The 21,533-nt window shown below is 42.9% G+C and overlaps 1 protein-coding gene across 2 annotated transcripts in view; it reads left to right on the forward strand.

The window, feature by feature from the left end:
- The window catches only part of A1CF (APOBEC1 complementation factor), a 92,686-nt gene that overhangs the window by 10,375 nt on the left and 60,778 nt on the right, over positions 1 to 21,533 (forward strand). For both annotated transcript variants that reach the window (XM_044299812.1, XM_044299813.1), the window contains exons 2-3: positions 8,086 to 8,229; positions 17,049 to 17,183. In XM_044299812.1, coding sequence (XP_044155747.1) covers positions 8,131 to 8,229; positions 17,049 to 17,183 — 234 coding nt within the window. In that variant the 5' untranslated portion in view covers positions 8,086 to 8,130. The remainder of the gene's footprint in view (positions 1 to 8,085; positions 8,230 to 17,048; positions 17,184 to 21,533) is intronic.

Consider the following 21,533-nt stretch of genomic DNA (forward strand, 5'->3'; position numbering starts at 1 on the left):
CCATCTGAGTGCGTTCCCGTTGTATCCCGTTGTATTATCTATAAAATAGCAATGACGGATCAGGCACTGAAACTATTGTAAGTCAATGGGTGTCGGATCTGTTTTCTTTTGTGTCCGAGAAAACGGATCTGGCACCATTGGCTTACATTGTGTGTAAAGCCGGATCCACCTTGCACCGCATCCCGTGCTGGACAGAAAAACGCTGCTTGTAGCGGTTATCTGTCCGGTATGGGAACACAAACAAAGGCAACAAAATGCACTATTGTGCCCTCGATTCTGTTCAGTTCAGTTGTGTCCCCACTGACAAAGAATGGGGACAAAACGGAAGCGTTTTCCTCCGGTATTGAGATCCTATGCCAGATCTCAATACCGGAAAGGAAAAACGCAGATATGAAAGTAGCCCTACTTGTATACTTGTAAGTTTTGAAAGAGGGAGACAAAAAATTCACCAGTGTGTATTTATTTTAAATATATTTGCATTTATTATCATTTTTATCATTAGCCTTACTTGTAATAGCAGTCACCGTAATCAAATGTAATTTAATTGCTTTTAACTTTTTCGCTTTTACTGCTTTAACAATATTGACTGCAGTTAATATTGTGATCCATATCAAGACTGGATAGAGAAATAGGAAATTGACCTTTGAATGTTTTCTTAAGAAGCTGACTAATCAGTAAAATATGCTAATCACAAAACTTTGTCGCACACTGCATATTGTATGCTGTGTATAGGGTTTCCACCCCAATTTCTAGTAATAACAAATCACAGCAATTTATCTTGATCAAAGACTACTTTTTAATGCTGAATATATTCTAGTTAAGCGGCAATATGTGTGTTAACGTTTTTGGCGCACAGGCCTTTATCAGACAATGTGCCACAGTTTGGTATGTAAAAAGGAGATTAGATGCACACCTCAGGAAATGGTGCTACCCAGCACTTTTCCACAGGTACACACATATTACTAGAATGTATTCAGCATTAAAAAGTAATCTTGGATCAAGATAAACTGCTGTAATTTGTTATTACTAATCGGTAAAATCTACACTGCCCGTCACAAAAAAAAGTCACCACCAAAAATATTTTGTTGGACCGCCTTTAGCTTTGATTACGGCACGCATTCGCTGTGGCATTGTTACGATAAGCTTCTGCAATGTGACAAGATTTATTTCCATCCAGTGTTGCATTAATTTTTCACCAAGATCTTGCATTGATGATAGCAGAGTCTGACCGCTGCGCAAAGCCTTCTCCAGCACATCCCAAAAATTCTCAATGGGGTTAAGGTCTGGACTCTGTGGTGGCCAATCCATAATGTCTCATGCTCCCTGAACCACTATTTCACAATTTGAGCCTGACGAATCCTGGCATTGTCATCTTGGAATATGCCCGTGCCATCAGGGAAGAACAAATCCATTGCTGGAATAACCTGGTCATTCAGTATGTTCAGGTAGTCGCTGACCTCATTCTTGGAGCACATACTGTTGCTGAACCTAGACCTGACCAACTGAAGCAACCCCAGATCATAGCACGGCCCCCACAGGCTTGTACAGTAGGCACTAGGCATGATGGGTGCATCACTTCATCTGCCTCTCTTCTTACCCTGATGCATCCATCACTCTGGAACAGGGTAAATCTGGACTCATCAGACCACATGGCCTTCTTCCATTGCTCCAGAGTCCAATCCTTATGCTCCTTAGCAAATGTAAGCCCTATTTTTCTGGTTTGCCTCACTGATTAGTGGTTTTCTTACGGCTACACAGCTGTTCAGTCCCAATCCCTTGAGTTCCCTTCGCATTGTGCGTGTGGAAATGCTCTTACTTTCACTATTAAACATAGCCCGGAGTTCTACTGTTGTTTTTCTTCGATTTGATTTCACTAAAGGTTTAAGTGATCACCGATCACGATCATTCAGGATTTTTTTCCCGCCACATTTCTTCCTCGAATACGATGGGTCCCCACTATCCTTCCAGTTTTTAATAATGCGTTGGACAGTTCTTAACCCAATTTTAGCAGTTTCTGCAATTTCCTTAGATGTTTTCTCTGCTGGATGCATGCCAATGATTTGACCCTTCTCAAACAGACTAACGTATTTTTCACGACCACGAGATGTCTTTCGACCTGGTTGTTTAAGAAATGAGAAGCAACTCATTGCACCAGTTGGGTTTAAATAACTTGTTGCCAGCTGAAAGATAATCGCCCATGCAGTAATTATCCAATAGGAGGCTGATAACTATTTGCTAAGGGCTCTTTCACAATTGTCCGGATCCGTTGTGTACTCCATTTGCCGGAAGTGCCCGCCGGATCCGTAACACCGCAAGTGAACTGAAAGCATTTGAAGACTGATCCGTCTTCAAAATGCGTTCAGTGTTACTATGGCAGCCAGGACGCTATCAAAGTCCTGGTTGCCATAGTAGTAGTTTAGAGCGGGGGAGCAGTATACTTACCTCCCGTGCGGCTCCCGGGGCGCTGCAGAATGACGATCACGTCATCCATGCGTGTGGGGTGCCCTGACATCACTCTGGAGCGCCCCGGGAGCCGCACGGACGGTAAGTATACTGCTCCCCGGCTCCCCACTACACTTTACCATGGCAAACAGGACTTTAGTGTCCTGGCAGCCATGGTAACCATTTAGAAAAAGCTAAACGTCGGATCCGGTAATGTGCCGAAACGACGTTTAGCTTAAAGCCGGATTAATGCCTTTGCCTTGCGGCAAGTGTTCAGGATTTTTGGCCGGAGCAAAAAGCGCAGCATGCTGCAATATTTTCTCCGGCCAAAAAAGTTCTGGTCCGGAACTGAAGACATCCTGATGCATCCTGAACGGATTTCTCTCCATTCAGAATGCATGGGGATAATCCTGATCAGGATTCTTCCGGCATAGAGCCCCGACGACGGAACTCTATGCCGGAAGAAAAGAACGCAAGTGTGAAAGAGCCCTTAGTTAAATCCAGGTGGCGACTTTTTTTTGGGACAGGCAGTATATAATAAATAGAAAAAATGTGTACATTCGTTTTATTTCAAGAGGTGTCTTATTGGTTTAAAAGGAAGAGACTTCTGACATAAGGTTAGGATAATATTTATGGTGGCTCACCTATTAAACAGCTGGAATTAAGGTGCTTTGCTATATAAAGCTTCACCCAAAAGCTAGGTAAGTACAATTAGTGGTAAATTAATTAACAAGCACTGACAACATTTGAAGGTGCATTAAAAAAGCCAAATATTTAAATTGTAAAATAAGAATAAAAATTGTATGGGAATGGTCCAATCTAAACCAAACGAGAAGACACTAACAGCATATTATCCCCAATAATTCATCAAATAATACTACTCTCATTCAATTATCAACATCATTTCATATAGAACTTGATAAAAAAATAAAAATAAAATTCAATTCCCTGATACAATTAGACCATCCCCATACAATTTTTATTCTTATTTTACAATTTACATATTTGGCTTTTTTAATGCAACTTCAAATGTTGAGAGTGCTTTTTAATTAATTTACCACTAATTATACTTCTGACATGGTTACTGAGCATCAACAGTAGATGTTCAGGGACTACTTGCTGTTAATTTTAGAATAATAATCTTTGAAGATCATCAAAAATATTGGAAACCATACATTTACAGTATTTTAAAGTGCCTTTAAACTTTGAATGGGGCTTCACTTTTGTTGTGTCCTCCCCAATGGTTACTGAGGTGTCAGTTTTGACAGGTGTGATCATACATTGATCGCTATTGCTGCACAGGAACAGGGGTGCATCAGCCTTTCTGCTGCCTGAGGCAAAAATGTAAATGTGCCACTCCCCCCCCCCCATTCCTATGACACATTTTCAACCTAACCTCTTCCCTCCTAACATTACATATATCACTAAAAACATATAGGGTAATATAGCGCCCCATACTTCTTACATCTGGTGATGTTTCCCCTGATGTAGATATTCTCTTTCCTTATCTTCTCCTTTCAGACCAGACCACCATGATGATTTATTTCAGCTGAGTCTTGTTTCTGCAGAGTTTGACAAACAGACATTCTGAACACCACATCCTGCCAACCCCAATACTGTGCCATCGGTGCTCCCCAAAACTACACTGCAGAAACAGTCCACCTGAAAATACTCACCACTGAAAGTCTATGGGACAGCAGCGAGCAGGAAGAGAGAAGGGAGACGGCGAGTGCAGACTACGCGCGCCTTCCCTTCATACAGCTGATCGTGGGGGTGTTGGGTGTTGGACCACTGCCAATCTGATATTGATGACCTCTCCTGAGGATAGATCATCAATAGTAAAAGTCCAGACAACCCCTTTAAGTCTTTTTAGGCCTCAATGGATATATGTATTATTATGGACTAATCATGATATTATTACTTGTATTGTGTTTTTTATATATTTCTTTCTATGCTTTGGATTGCTATTTTGCTAGTCATATAATGATCCTGTTACATGAGCCAAGGCTGGACCAATAATTATCCAATCAGTGTTCATCTAAAGGGCCTTTCACACCGCCCGATGTAAAATGAATGGGGGAGGAACGATCTTTCAGCCCCCTCACAGTTGACATGGTGTTGGTTTACACATGGTGGTGTGCTGCTGACAAATAATGACTTCAGGTGCTGCATTAAAGATGCAATCACACGACAAACAAGGTTTTACTCGTTTATTGGGTGATCGGTGGCACCTTTGACCTGCCATTTATAGGGAATGAGCATTCAAATAAACTTAATAACCGTCCTGTTCAATGGTCTGATCTTCAACCAGTATAAGAGGGCCCTGAGCCACTGGATGACACTGGCACAGATTTACTAATGTTATCGCACCTAGAACTTGTTGCACAATGCACTAAAATCTGTGCTATTTTGCCAAGTGGTTTACTGGGAAATGGGTAGGGCCTAAGATGCCACATTTTAAACAAACAATGTGCCAAAATAATAATTTATGGAAGAAACTTCTGTCACGTAGTAAGCCAAGCAATAGGTGGACAAGTCTCCCAAGACTAACCATCCAGCCTGAGCCACAGATCTTTCAACTGCCTTGACTAATGGCAGTTTTACACTGCCCGAGTTATTGGGCAGAATATCAGGCTATGAACGCTCGTTCCCGATAATCTGCCTGTGTGATCACCAGATGCAAGAACGCTCCTCCATCAATTGAATTTATCTGTCATGTGTTCTCCTCAATCATCACTTCTGTGCAGCAGATCGTGGTGTGTGAACAGCCCTCTGCTGCCCAGAAACAAGGAATCTGTGTGAGGACGGGTGGCATTAGTCATTGCTCATCCCCATGGAGTGGAGGTGATTGTTGCTTGTAAATGCAGCTCTTCACCTCCACGGATGAGCAGGCCGTTATCGGGAAGGAACAGTCCCTTCCCAAAAATTGTCTGTTCCATTGGGCCATGTAAATCCACCTTAAAAGGGTCGTCTCACTTCAGCAAATGGCATTTATCATGTAGAGAAATTTAATACAAGGCACTTACTAATGTATTGTGATTGTCCATATCGCCTCCTTTGCTGCCTGGATTCGTTTTTCCGTCACATTATACACTGATAGTTTCCATGGTTATGACCACCCTGCATTCGAGCAGCAGTGGTCATGCTTGCGCACTATAGCAAAAAGCAAAGGCCTTTCTGGTGGCTGTGACCGCGGGAGCACGAATAGGAATGCATGCGCACCAGCTCCTGTCCCGGACATCTTGTATCTGCACTGCAGCAGTGGTCATAAACAAGCAGTGTATAATGCAATGGAAAAATGAATCAAACCAGCAAAGGAGGTAAAATAGTGCCTTGTACTAAGTTCCTCTGCCTGAGAACTGCCATTTGCTGAAGTGAGACAACCCCTTTAAGTTTGCACAGACAGGATTAGTAAATCTGCCGCATTGTTCTTTACATCCCGGCACTGAAAATCTGTAATGGTCGGACTCTACAGCAACACGCCACCAATCAGGAGTCGCAGTAAAACAAATAATACAACGCAATATAATTACAGCGACTCACGAATGGCAGTGTGTCACACTGATGGCCTAGTCACGCAGTGGTGTCCGCTCGGACAGAAATGTTTTAGTTGACCCATATTTTTGTGATTATTGCCGCCAGATACAATGCTCTCCGCATAAGATCTTGACACATGGAAACTTTGCTTGTCTGATGACTCACGTAGTACTAGATTTATGGATGGCTACAGAACAAGCAGATTTCAGAGGGAGTTGATGAGGTAATCGGATGTTGACAGCTCGGAGACAGTGCCACATGGAACATACAGTGTAATGGGACCTTAGCTTTCTGATGGCGGATAAGATACAGTGAAAAAATTCATAGATAGAAGAAAAACATAGATTATGCTCCCATTTTTAGAACAGTCTCTGATCGAAGAGAGGTTTGACTGTTAACTAAATGGTAAGCTCTGAGACACCGAGGGGATTAGCTCACAAAGACCCTTCACTATAATATTTTTTGCCTACAGGCAGTGACCAGCTAAAGGCCCATGGGCCCTGGTGCAAGATTTAAGCTCTTGTGCTTCCTTCCCTCAGTGCTTTGTGGACAGGGGCAGGGAAGAACATAGCCTTCGTGCTGCCTGAGACAAAAATTGAAGCGCCCCCCCATGCCGAATTGTTGACCTAACCCCTTCCCCCCAGCCAGATGACCAGCATGCACTTTCTATAATACTGATGTCTTCTTATGGGGCACAAGGGTCTTTGGGCCCCCTCAGGCTCCTGGGCCCGGTAGTAACTGCTACCTCTGCACCCCTATAGCTACACCCCTGACCAGGAGCTGTAGTTGTGCTGGTCATATAATGTTTTAGACAGTTCTACATTCAGTTAGAGAAAATAGTTGTTGTTTTTTTCAAATTAGTACAATAAAATTGTATTGTGTTGTAAAATTGTATATATTGGTCTATCTATCTATCTATTATTTATCTATATCTATTTCTATATATTATCTATCTATCTATATCTATTTCTATCTATTATCTTTATATATATATATATATATATATATATATATATGAATATATATATTTCTATCTATTATCTATTTCTATCTATATCTATCTATTATCTATCTATATCTATTTCTATCTATATCTATTTCTATCTATCTATCTATTGAGTTGTTAAATATCATATTAATTATATAGATAATATAAAATTAGGCAGAATTGCTATTTTCATGCCACTAAATAAATGATCCACAGTGAAGAGTTATGACACTTTATTGCATAGAATGGCTCCACCTAGTGTGCAAAGTGTACAGTAACGTTCATGTCCATTTAATGAGCAGAGAGCTGCTGGACACACATGTTCAGTCACTCTCCCAAGAGCCAGGTCTCCATATAGTCATCTGTGCAAGAAAATGATCTTTCTGCCCGAAGAGTAAAGACTCATCTGTAGTATGGCAGTGTAGCTGAGAAAACTCCTTCTACAAGGGAAGTAGGAAGCGGTTATATAGTCAGCTACCAGAGGGAGAAGGAGACTGATTCCACCCAGAGCCAGCCCCCAGCAGCACAGATTACCAGCAGCACCTGGCTGGGGGGGGGGGGAGCACATGAAAACAAAAATAATTTTAAGGGTATTTTTTGTCCTAGAAACAATATAAATTACTTTAAAACAGCATTTAAAGAGGACTTGTCACCTCGTCTGGTGTCTATTGTAGTAACTGTATGCATTCTATAGCGTCTATTCATATGACTCTGTGTTGTACCATTGCTTTATTATTCCTGCTAGAAGTTATGGATGAATTACTAGCAGTTTGCATTGAAGGTCCAGAAGGTTGTTACCAGTTGAGGTGTGACCTTGCACAGTCTGACACTGTCCAAAAGAGAGAGAGATTACTACATTGTGTGACCCAATCCAACCCTCTGGGGCAAGATGATACATTATGCATTGTTTTCCACAGTTTCTGTCCCCCAGTAGTATGTAAAGTGTAATAATGTGTTGTACAGTGTGTATTGTGTACTATAATATTCTATAGAAATAAAGATTGATCAATGTCACCAAATAATTTCTATAAATAATGTGACAAATAATACATTTGCAAATTATTTTCAACCTTTTTTCTATTTTTAATTCATTTAATTTATCTTAAATTTGATTGCAGTGAGCACACCTAATTAACCTGATTTTTTGCTGATAATCACTCTCAATGGAATCAAATCAAAAATCCGGGGATGAAATGGCCGCTACACAGAAGGAAGCCTCAATGCGTGCTCTGATTCAGCGCACAGGATATAGTTTGACACAGGTAGGAGCTTTAGCTACAGAAAATTTGACACATCTTTTGGGTTCATTATATCCTGTTATATGAAATAACATTAGAATTAAGTATTGCACAATTTTTCTTGCTGATGTATATAGCTGATACCATTTTTTTATTCAGATTGAGCGCCGCACTGATAATATAGACAATAGTAATAATGGAGGCTTATAGGAGGGTGTCTGATCTTAAAGAAGCACTCCAGGATTTCATTTATTTGCCTATATACTGCAGGAGAGAATTCAATAAACGCAGGGAGAGAAGAAACACGGCGGCACTGCCTCCACTATTATGGCTTAAGGTGTCCGAGTCAGCGTGCTTGCGGTGTGTGAATATCCAATCGGTGGTGCTCTGCAGAAGTAGCCAACAAGCAGGAATGCACAAGAGGGAGAGAAGAGAGCAACAAAGTTGCGGCACTCACCAGGATACAAAAGCCAGTCTTTATTGAAGCTTCCTTAGAAGTAGATACATCGGGGGTCCAGGGGCGGACACAGTGTTGCAGCGGCGACGGCCGTTTCGCGCGCAAGATCGCGCTTCCTCAGGCCGCTCAATACGTCATGACGCAAAGGCGTCCTTTTATAGGGGCGGGCAGAGGACAGCCGACGCCGTCACCCACAGCTGCGCGCTCCGGGATACAAATGACATATTAAAAACATGCGTACAGCGATAATAAGGTGCAAATATAATCAGCTGAAAGTACAAATATTAAAACATGCATGATCATGGATAAACGGCATGGACATTATTAGAGGATGATATGTATAATATTCTATGGATGGCAAAATGATACATAATAATGGGACTGCAGCTGGTTTTTGAGTACATATAGGCACGTTTTATTAAATCAAAAACGGTTGGCCTGCCTGAATCGTGGCGAGATATAAATAAACCGGGTCTCACGGACACATGTCCTGTTTCGTGCAGCGCTTGTCGACGTATGTCAAATTGCGCTAGGCAGGCATCAATCACAGGAAGACGGACATGTCATTCCTGTCATTCATGCCTGCTGGGCCCATGGCGCCTGTCTGCATGATCCACCTTGCCTCCCTCTGCAGGAGTAGGCGATGCCGGTCACCGCCGCGAGCGATGGGACCGACATGCTCCACCCCGGCAAAGGGGCATTACGGACATGGTCCATGAGACGCGGACTGCCTCTGCCCGAGCGTATGGAGCCAACATGCTCGCGAATACGCTCAAACAGAGGACGAATAGTCTTACCTATATAAAAACGCCCGCAAGGACAAAAAAACACGTACACCACATACGATGTGCGGCAGTTAATAAACTCCCGCACTGTGTGTGTTACCCCCCCCCAGGAGTAGACGTTTGCTGCAAGTGTTGAGTGAACAAAAAGAGCAATGACCGCATCTAAAGTTGCCCTTGGGCTTCCCTAGCCAGGTCTTGCCCTTGGGTGTCGAAAAGACACTCCTGACGAGTTTATTTTTAAGTGTGGGGCATCTCCTAAATGCGATCAGAGGTCTTTCGTCCGTTATGCTGTTAAGAGAAGGATCTCCTCTTAGGAGGTCCCAATTTTGGTTGATCACCTGTTTGACCGTGTCTGCGACTTTGTTGCTCTCTTCTCTCCCTCTTGTGCATACTGCAGGAGAGGCCATCATTATAGAATAAGATAGAGGCTCTTGTGTGTGCCTTGTGTATAACTTTTATTTTATGTGTAATTTGTGGGTTGGCAACCAATAATTTTTCCAATAAATCCTACATTTCCCATCATTCCTGGCTTTGCAGACACAGAAGGGGTGGACCCTGCACTGCTCTGAGGGCAACTATGACAGATTAGTGACATAGCTGCTGTCCAATCACACTGCAGTTTCTCCATATTCTCCTATGTGATGTAGCTTGAGCCTGTCTCCCCTCTCTCTTGTCATCTCCCTCCACCTGTCAGCTCTTACATGCAGGAGGCAGGGACACCAGTATGAAGCTAGATCTCATAGAACTACACTGGAGAGTCAGCACACACAGATAGTACAGACAGGGAATGTGAGTCAGAATGTTTATATAACTGTGACTAATCACTGTATACACTTACCTACTATATATCTGCACTCCTGGCACTTTACATTGGGAAGACATTAAATCTTCAACAGAATACAGGGGTAGGCCTCATGCACACGACCGTTGTGTGCATCCGTGGCCATTGTGCCGTTTTCCGTTTTTTTTCGCGGACCCATTGACTTTTAATGGGTCCGTGGAAAAATCGGAAAATGCACCGTTTTGCAGCCGCATTCGTGATCCGTGTTTCCTGTCCGTCCAAAAAATAAGACCTGTCCTATTTTTTTGACGGACAACGGTTCACGGACCCATTCAAGTCAATGGGTCCGTGAAAAAACACGGATGCACACAAGATTGGCATCCGCATCCGTGATCCGTGGCCGTAGGCTACTTTTACACAGACGGATCCGCAGATCCGTCTGCATAAAAGCTTTTTCAAAGCCCCAGCGATTAAACTGGGACTCCGATCGGTACTCTCCACTGCCACCAATGATAGGGGTGGAGATTTTAATTAGGAGGGGGAGGGAGGGGGGAGCGGCCGCACTGGCCACCAATGAGTTAACTACAGGGGAGGGAGGAAGGGGGGCCCACTGGCTACCAATAAGTTAACTACAGGGGAGGGAGGGGGGGCCGGCCGCACTGGCCACCAATGAGTTAAAAACAGGGGGGGGTCTGCCCCCTGCTGCTTGGCAGCACCTGCCAGGCAGCAGGGGGCAGTCATGTACACAGTTTTTTAGTATATTGTAACCTGAAGCGTCCCCATCACCATGGGAACGCCTCTGTGTTAGAATATACTGTCGGATGTGAGTCCCTGATATTGCTAACACGCTGAAATATTGATACAGCCCATAGACGAGTGTGGAGCTAATTCTGGAAAAAAATATATAACTCCAAGTACGGTTAAACAAAGTCTTCTATGCGTGAAGGTATTAGAGGGTTCCTTTTAATATGGGTGAAGTTATAAAACGGAGATGTCTCTGATGCACGGCCCAATTCTGAGCGCATGTCCACGACTAGACACAAGCTCCTGATCGATGGTTCTGTATAGCACCTTGTGTGCCCTGTGTCCTCCCCTTCATGCTTGGGCTGTTTATCTCTTTTCTGTTATCACATGTGCCTCTTTTTTTGTTGTCTCTCAGTCAACTCACCCTTATCTCTCTCTGTCTGCAGCCTGTTTTACTCTTTTTTTATTGCTGTTTCTTTCTTTGTTCTACTGAATTCTAAAGCCACACACAGAAAATGTATCCTTGATCTGATGAATATAATTATCAGCAGTGTCTGTAGTAGATGGTATAGGGATTAGTGAGGTAGCCATGAAATCTAGAAGTCCCTTTAGGATTGTTACACATATGCATGAAACAGATCCAGCAGGCTGTCAGGCCGGTACCAGCCTGTCGGATCCGTCCCTGCTGGGCGCAGCCGCGTACTGCATTCTGTCCGGCCCCATTCACTATAATAGGGGGTAGTGGAGATCCAGCCGTAACCCGGAAGTGTTCCTTCTAGACAAGCGCCTGCTCGTCAGTGGAGGGGACAGGTGCATTTACATGTAGCGATCTCCTCCACAGTATGGGGAGTGATCACTAATGCCATCGCTCTTCCCCGTACAGACTCATTGTATGCCGGCAGCAGATGCTGTTTACCCAGCACATTCTGCTGCCGGCAAGCAATGAATTTTGAGACCACATGAATGATACGATTACCTGATGAACGAGTGTTTCGCTTGTTCTCTCGGATAATCAGCGGCACATTTACAGCGCCAGATAATCGCTAACGAGAGTTCCTATTAACAATTATCTGTGGGATTCTTGGCCCATGTAGCAAAGGACTAGAATTAGGGGGCACACCAAATAAACATCACAGAGTGCAAACCACGGTATTAATACAAAATCATATAGAATTGAAGAAAGAAATACCGCATACAAGGCTGCACCTCTAATTTATTAGAAAACACAAAGCCCAAAAATTAAAATCATTGTATACAATTACAACACTGTGTGTGGACTAGACATATGTCCAACACAAGTACCTACAACCACCAATTTCTAAATGGAAACATATATACGCTGCCAAAGTAGTACATAATGCATGAATAAGGCATCAAAAATGCAAATACTTGAATCAGTGGGCATGGTGTGTAGGTCAGGTACGCCCCACTCATATCGCCAGGTCAAACTGGCTTCCTCAGGGGTCCATAAACCAGAACAAATGTGCACAGTATATATACATAAACAATTAGTAAGTGATAGATGTTACCTGTTTAGAGACACCGGTTTACATTAGGTGGCGCCATTATGTAGAGACATTGGCTCTGCAATGGGAGCATCAATGCAGCCACACCACACTCGCTTGCCTTTTGTGAGCTTATTTTTTATCAGGTGACATCTATCACTTACTAATTGTTTATGTATATATACTGTGCACATTTATTCTGGTTTATGGACCCCTGAGGAAGCCAGTTTGACCTGGCGATATGACTAGGGCATACCTGACCTACACACCATGACCGCTGATTCTCCAATTTGATAAGTATTTGCATTTTTTAATGCCTTATTCATGCATTATGTACTACTTTGGCAGCGTATATATGTTTCCATTTAGAAATTGGTGGTTGTAGGTATGTGTGTTTGACATACACTATGTCTAGTCCACACACAGTGTTGTAATTGTAATTGTATACAATGATTTTAATTTTTGGGCTTTGTGTTTTCTAATAAATTATATATTTTTATAACAAGAGGTGCAGCCTTGTATGCAGTATTTCTTTCTTCAATCCTATATATTTTTGGCCCACGTAACGTGCCCTTTAGTCCTAAAGGTGCCCGTACACCCTCCATAGGCTTATTCGGACAACAGCTATCTCTTCTGACTTCCCCATACACATGCATGCCCAGTTTCGGCAAGCGTGTGTGTTATCGATGTAGTCAGAGGAGCTATCAGCTGCCAATTATTGGAAGTGGCAAGCTATGAGTCAAAATCTGACTTTCCAACAAGCCTTGGAATTTGACAAGGAATTATAGCCAGACTGAGGCTTATTGGAAAGTCGAATTCTGACTCATAAGGAGCCACTTCCAATAGCTGGCGCTGATGAAATGGTTCTCTTCCTTGTGAGATACCTCTTTGCATATTTGTTTTCCATGGAGCGTTGCCAATAAGTCTCAATGCCATGGAGCACTTCCGTTAAGTCTCCGTACAGGACTGGTTTCTGCCTATCCAGGGAGATCAAAAGGATGCAGCAAAGAAATTCAGTTTGCCCAAATGTTCTTTCCCATGACATCACCTATCAGAGAGAGCTTCCCATACACATTAGATTGCCAAACAAACCTCACACTTCTATGTGTGGGGGATTTCAAGATTGCGATCTAATTTGATGTCAGGGGAGATGTGAGTTGGATATGTTGAAATTAATTTGTTTTCAGGGAGATTAGCCTTCCACCAGAGGCGTCCGGCAGCGTCTTACTCCATTTTCCTATTTACAACACAAGCAGCTCAGCCGAACAGTTTTCTTGCATATTAGACATATTTCAGTCCCATCAATAGGACATTTACACACATGAATTTAAATTGATTTAGGTCTGACTGCATAGAAATTGGTTGGATATTTGTAATTACAAGGTCACCACTAACATAACCATGCACTAGACATTTGCACATCTGAAAAGACCATCTGCACCCAATCATAACATGAAGGGACAGATGCTGATCGATAGGTTTTGGATCTTTTTGATCTTTGTTGCATGATGTAGTTAAAAAGTTGTTCATGCCGAACGACAGATCTGCTCCCGTCAATGGAAGCCCAAGGAAAGCCACAGATCACTGTAGGCAGTTATGAGGTGGTTTGTTTGATTTGTTGTGTTAACTTGTGGCATTCTCATCCAAGATGGCATCCTCAACAAACAAACCAAGAGTGGCACTGGCAAGTCATTTAGCGAATTTAGTACCATAATTTGCAACTTTTTTACCATACAATATTGGTGAAAGTCGTTGATGAATGTCATATAAGATTATGGCCATCTATGACTAGACTTTGACTTTTACTGTATGAGATGGCTGCCAATCATCCCCAAATTTATGGATAAGTCAATAAAATGATGGAGTTTTTGCAAGCATTCAGGAAAGATGCAGTGATCTTTGTTAGAAGTTGGGGCATTGCTGCAGATCCATGGCTATTGAGCTGGTTTTGGAGAGAATTATGTTTGACCTTTGATATGGTGGCTGAAGAATATGGTGTGCTTCTTTACAACGGGTTCTTAGATATTCACTAGGTGGTACTTTTTTTTTATAAACACCATGCTATTACTTTGACACTGTAGCTACTGTATAACAGCAATTGGCATTGTAAAATGTTCATTAATACAATATCAATAATGAATATTATGGTTGATGACTCATCTGAGAGGCTTCCATACAATAGCCCATTTAGTTTGCTCAAGCTTCCCCTTGGCAGAATCCACTGTTTGGCTTTGAATGTGGGAAAATGACCAGCTAATTGCTGCAGCAACTTTAATCAGAAAGGGTACCTTTAAAGGGTATTCCCATCTGATAAAGTGATGGCGTATCACTAGGATCAACCTCCAGGACGTGCAACAAAATGGGCCACAGTACTATACCAACTCTTTGAACCCTCCAGTCTCAGGATTATTGGTCTAGCCCAAAATATGCTGTCCAAGGAATTGAAGCAATGCCCCATTCAAGTGAATGGAACTGTATTGCAATTCCCTACACACTTTAAAGGGGACCTGTAAAACTGAAGTTGATATACTTGCTGAACAACTAAAAAAGTCAGCTCCATCAATCCAAAATGACTATGGTCTTGACCTCCATTACAGTTGGAAGAGCTGCTCACCTACAAACTGGTGCTCAAAAATGTAAAATACAGTGGAAACTAAGAAAGCAATTATTCTGGATAAGAACTTCAATTTCAGATTTGATGCTTTCATAAAATTGGGGAATCAAGAGTACTGATGCTTTAGTCTTAAAACTAAACACAAGGCACCTATGAAAAAAAATTGTTCAATCTTGTTAGCATGCAATCCTTTCATTAAACGGGTCCACAAAATAGAGAGTAGTGGACAATCGATGATCTGCCTTACACATGCATAAATGCTTGAGCCTAGGAGATCTGGGCTTTATTTACACACTTCTAAAAGGTAATCCATACGTAACTGATTACTGATGACTCATTAAACATTCATCTCCTCTTTCATATCTGCAGTGCCTGGGACCATTTGCACTATTGTTTATAATGTTTGATCTCGTATATCAAGGGAAAAACTTTTTCTAATACTGTACACATAGGCACCTAGGACCCCCACTGATCAGCTGTTTGACAAGAAGGCAGCACTCCATGCAAGCACTGCTTCCTGGTCCTTAGACTACACATCTTCTTCTGTGGAGTGGCAGCGTAGTGTAATTGCAAGCACTAGCTCCATTCAAGTGAATGGAGTGAGTACTCGACATTACACTGCACTTCCGAGATGCACTTCCAGGGTGCCGGACCCTGCTGATTAGATATTGATGACCTATCCTGAGGATAGGTCATGAATGTAAATCGCTGTACAACTCCTTTAAGACCAGCATGTAAAACGCAGATCTTGATATATGTCTCCCAAGGTGTCTAGTCATTTCTTAACGACATTATGATAAAGTATATCCTATGTCATAAAGGGAGTCTGTCACCGTAAAATTCACTGTTAAACCAGGTACAATATTTGAATGCAATTTTTATTTTACTTAGTGATCCTTCGCTTGATTGTAGAGAAAAAGTTCTTTTAATCCATATGCAGATGAGCAGTTAAGTGCACCGAGGGTGGACCCACAAGGCACTGAGCCTGGTTTATCAGTGAATTTCTTGGTCACAGACTTCCTTTGAAGTATTATACGTAGTATAATACAGTATAACTTTGTACCATGCAGTGGATGCTTGGCATTAGTGTTGAGTGAATCGAAGCCAAGCAAATTGACTTAGTTCCACTCATCGCAAGGTTATCAGTCTAGGCACAGAATGTTCATAAAATGATCACCTTTTGTAGTTTGGATCAGTAGTGTGAAGTTGGTTAAACATTGGTCTGACTTGAGTTGGGTTGTATCAGGGATTGAAAGAGAAAGTTGTCAACTAATAGAAGTGCTTGATGTCAGAAACATCAGATATTCTGAGAGCTGTAGACTCTCTTTTTGCCACCTTATACCACAGATTGATGCTGGAAACGTATATGGTTGTCAATGGCACTCATTAAAAAAAAAACTACTTAATTCATCATAACAGCTGGTAAATGAATACTCCTACCCATAGAACCTTAGACCTCACAATATAAATAATATTATAAAGTGAATGCTGATAGCATTTAAAGCACAGGTTCATTAGTTCCAAAACTGACGGCCAAGGGTCGGTTCACCTTTTTGGTTAGACACAACTGATAGAAAAGTTGTAATGCTTGTCCATAGCCAGACATAAAAATATTGCATGCAACATTTCTCTCTCCGGCTCATGAAGACATCTGGTGTCCCATCTGATAATACTAGAAATATATCTGATCCCAAAGTAAACTATAAGATCAGTTTTGTCATTAGTTTCCTTTTTCTGTACTGAAATAAAGGACAAAGAGACTGCAGAGCTGTGAACGAGCTCTAAATTGTAGCCTTCTGTAGTAAACTGACCCTCACCAAGCAACACAGTATAACATTTCAGAGTCATAAAAAAAAAATGTCTAGCTGAAACTCATTGCTATATACATCATCAGACATATGCTATTTCAATATGTAGTATGTATTATTGTTCATTTATTACTGATTTAATTCAACAGGAAAATGGGCAAAGAAGATATGGAGGTCCTCCGCCTGGGTGGGACGGCCCACCTCCTGAACGAGGATGTGAGATCTTTATTGGCAAACTTCCCCGAGATCTTTTTGAAGATGAACTTATACCATTATGTGAAAAGGTACAATAAAAATCAACTATATCTAACACAGCATTGCATCTAGCATGGGGATTCCCAAACATGGACGGATCGTTAGTTGGTTTCAGTCATGACATGTTGATGTTGAACCATAATCTAATATATAAAGCTGAGTGTATGTATATATGTATGTCCGCTAAAGGAATCCGCACCGTCGTATTTACAATCAGGAAATTTGGCACACAGGTACATCAGGTGTCCGGGAAGGTTTTAGACCAGGTCTCAGCTCTCTAGCACGTACAGTTCCTGAGATATTCTCCCCCCAAAATGTGAATATGGCACCATCACATGACCCACATTAGCCAATAGAAGCCTTCAGGTCTTTCTCCTCATATCCCAACTGCCATACACACGGTCACATGACCCTTAGCAACCACTCAGAGCTCGCAGACCCTTAGTCTCCACATACACACAGTTTTACACCAGGTTTAAATAACAACCCAGCCATTTTTCTTCACTGTTGTAGGTCAACTTTAAAAGGGGCAGAGCACTGTGGGTGACACTGTTAAGCGAGAAAAGTGCTGTGGAGGTCACAGTTAAGGGGGCTCGCTGCTGTGGAGGTCACAGTTAAAGGGACGATCCGCTATGGAGGTCAGTGTTAAGGGGCAGATTGCAGTATAGGCCACTGTTAAGGGGGCGGGGTGTTGTGGAAATCACTGTTAAGGAGATGGGGTACTGTGGAGGTCAATAATAACGGGGTGGCTGCTGTGGAGGTCACTGTTAAAGGGGTGGGCCACTGTGGAGGTCACTGTTAAGGGGGAGGCATTCTGTGGAGGTCACTGTTAAAGGAGCGGGGCGCTGTGGAGGTCTCTTTTAAGGGGGCAAGGAACGGTTGAGGTCACAGTTAAGGGGACGGTCCACTATGGACATCAGTGTTAAGGGGCGGGGTGATGTAGCGGTCACTGTTAAGGAGGCGGGTTATTGTGAAAATCACTGTTAACAAGACAGGGTACGGTGGAGGTCACAAATAAAGGGCCAGCCACTGTGGAGGTCACAAAAAAGGGGCGGGCACTGTGGAGGTTACTGTTAAGGGGCAGGGACTGTGGAGGTCTCTGTTAAGCAGGCTATTGTGGAAATCAATGTTAAGGAGACGGGATACTGTGGAGGTCACTAATAAAGGGGCGGCCGTTATGGATGTTACTGTTAAGGGTGCAAGACGCTGTGGAGGTCACTGTTAAAGGGGCGGGCACTGTGGAGGTCAGTGATAAGGGAGCCGGGAACAGTGGAGGTCACAGTTAAGGGGACTGTAACCTGTGGTCAGTGTTAATGGGTGGGTGCTGTAGAGGTCACTGTGAAGGGGGCAGACCCCTGTGGAGGTCACTGTCAAGGGGGTGGTGTGCTGTGAAAGTCACTGTTAAAGGGGCAGGCTGCTCTGAAGGTCAAAGTTAGGGGGTTGGCTGCTGTGGATGTCCCATTTTAGAGAGGCAGGGCACTGTGGGGGGCTCAATGTTAAGGGTGGGGGCTGTGGAGATCACTGTTAAAGGAGCGGGGTACTGTAGATGTCACTGTAATGGGGGATAATTTCAATATCTTTTAATGACACACACAAACATTAAATGAAGTAGATGAAATATACCTGTGCAAAGCCGGGTCCTTCTGCTAGTGAATAATAAAAGTGAAGAAGCCTAATGAATATTTAGCTGACTTTTAACTGGAAGAGGTGGGTTTGACCCAAGTGCCCAGTTGTAGTAATTCTGTGCCGTCCCTGGTGACACTAACGTTCAACAGTTTCTACAGCTTTCAAGCGGTGGAGAGCCACATGTTATCCACGGGCCACTGGGTGAGAATAGGGAAAATACCTGCTGATGTTGTTTTTAATTTTATGTATGTTTTAATCTGTATTTGGCTTTAAACCTTATATTATTTGGACATTGGATCAATGATAAAAAATACTAGGGGGTCTACACTATACTTTGGTTCTCTGTAATCAAGTCCAAACAGGATAATTACCTTGATGTGAGGTCCTACTAACTCACTGGTAAAAAAAAAAAATTGTATAGGAGAAAAGGTTTGTTAATTAAAACATATTTTCAGAATAAAACTTTTTGAAATGTAAGTTATTAAAAGCCATGGCAGTGGAAATTCTATTTGCAGACTAATAAATAAATATTGATGACGTAGACATCTTGATGTTCAGCCGAATACCGCGTGTGCTCGAGCGCAATGCTCGAGACTCCTCCCCGCACGTTTGTTGGCTGCTACGCAGCCAATAAACATGCAGGTTAGTACTGCCCTCACTGTAATGCCGTAGCCATGATGGTTACTGGCATTACAGTGATTGGCTGGCTGGAACACGTCATCGTGTTTTGGCTCAGTCTTAGTCAGGGAGAGCTGTGCTGTAGAAGGGACAGATAGTGTAGGGAATTTTATTTCTTTTGTTAGGCAAGGTTGGTGGTTGCAGCGACATTACCTGCGCTACATCTCCAGTATAACGTTAGTGCATATAAAATATCAGTGACATTCAGTGCAATTTTTTCGCCGCTGGTGACAGTGACATTACCTGCGCTACATCTCCTGTATAACGTTAGCGCATCCGAAATATCAGTGATATTCAGTGTATTTTTTTTGCTGCTGTTGGCAGCGACATTACCTGCGCTACATCTCCATCTGTGTTGCTCTGAGGAAGCAACACAGATGGTAAGTGGCGATGCAGCTATTATCAACGTAACCATCCCACTTCTGTGTCTACTGAAACACTCACTGCTCACAATGAAGGTGGACCCTTTGCATGTGGAAGAGGTGGAAATGGGGGAAGACAGTACACAGGTTGATAGCCAGACCACCCTTATTTCATCTTCTCAGCGCAAATTGGAGGAGCAGGAGACAGTTACCTCCGCTACAGAGGGCAGTACCCATAGCAGGTTTATTCCATCGGTTCAGCGTGAATAGGCAGAAGAGGAGAAAGAGGATGAGGAGATTGAGAGTCATCCTCCTGATGAGGACAGCAAAGTCTTTTCTGTTGGGACTCACACATGGCTGACTTTATGTTATGCTGCCTTTCCCATGACCCTCGCGTTGTACACATTTTGGTCAACGCCAATTACTGGTTCTTTACCCTTCTCGACCCCCACTACAAAAAGAACTTCTCATCTCTCATTCCTGTGGTGGAGAGGACGAGCAAAATGGTGCAATACCAGAAGGTCCTTGTGGAAAAATTGCTCATAAATTTTTCAGCTGCTTACGCTGGGGGGGCAGAGTGCGTAGTTCCTTGGGCAACTGAGGAGGGGAGACAAGGGGAACACACAGCAGTTCCAACAGAGGCAGGGGAACACTATCCAAGGCCTGGGACAGTTTTATGACACCCCACCAGTACCCTCAACCTGATGCGCTGCCTACTGTCACAAGTAGGGAACATTTTTGGAAGATAGTGAAGGTGTACGTAGCAGACTGTGTCTGCATCCTCACTGATCCCTCTGTGCCTTACAACTATTGGGTGTCCAAGCTGGACACGTGGCACGAACTGGCTCTCTACGCCATGGAGGTGCTGCCCTGCCCTGCTGCCAGCGGTTTGTCAGAGGGGGGGGCATAATAACTGATAAGCTTACCTGCCTGTCAACTGAAAATGATGACCGGTTGACTCTTATCAAAATGAACAAGGCCTGGATTGCCCCTGACTTCTCTACTCCACCTGAGGAAAGCGGCTGAACATAAAGGCACTCTAAATGTGGCTTTTATGGTGTATTGAATACATTGTATTCCCATGCACCCCTTCCACCACAAAAAAGGGTGGTGGATATGTGGTTCAATCTTCCTTTCCTCGTCCTCCTCCTCCATCATATCAACATGCTTATTAGGCTGCCCTCGCTCCTAATGTTTTAGAAGGTCAGATCAGCAGCAGACCCTCATCCCTAGTTTTTTTAGATGGTCAGCTCAGCAGCAGACCCTAACCCTTAGTTTTTTAGATGGTCAGCTCAGCAGCAGACCCTCACCCCTAATGTTTTAGAAGCTCAGATCAGCAGCCGACCCTCACCCCTAATTTTTTAGATGGCCAGCTCAGCAGCAGACCCTCACCCCTAATGTTTTAGAAGGTCAGATCAGCAGCAGACCCTCACTCCTAATTGTTTAGATAGCTCACCAGCAGTCTCTTGCTCCTAATGTTTTTAAGGGGACACCAGCAGGCCATCAATCATAATTTTTCAAGGGTGTGTATGATGCCCTCCTTTATGTGAATTAAAGGGTGTATTGGAGTCCCACTACCTGAACAATTTTACCACAATGTGAATGAGGCCCTCCTTTATGTGATATACAGGTTGTATCGGAGTGCCTCTTCCTTGTAATTTTTGTCAGCACTTGCACTTTATATACAAGTAAATATACAGGAAAGAATGTTTC

This window comes from Bufo gargarizans, chromosome 6, assembly GCF_014858855.1.
Source record: "Bufo gargarizans isolate SCDJY-AF-19 chromosome 6, ASM1485885v1, whole genome shotgun sequence".
NCBI classification, from domain to species: Eukaryota; Metazoa; Chordata; class Amphibia; order Anura; family Bufonidae; genus Bufo; species Bufo gargarizans.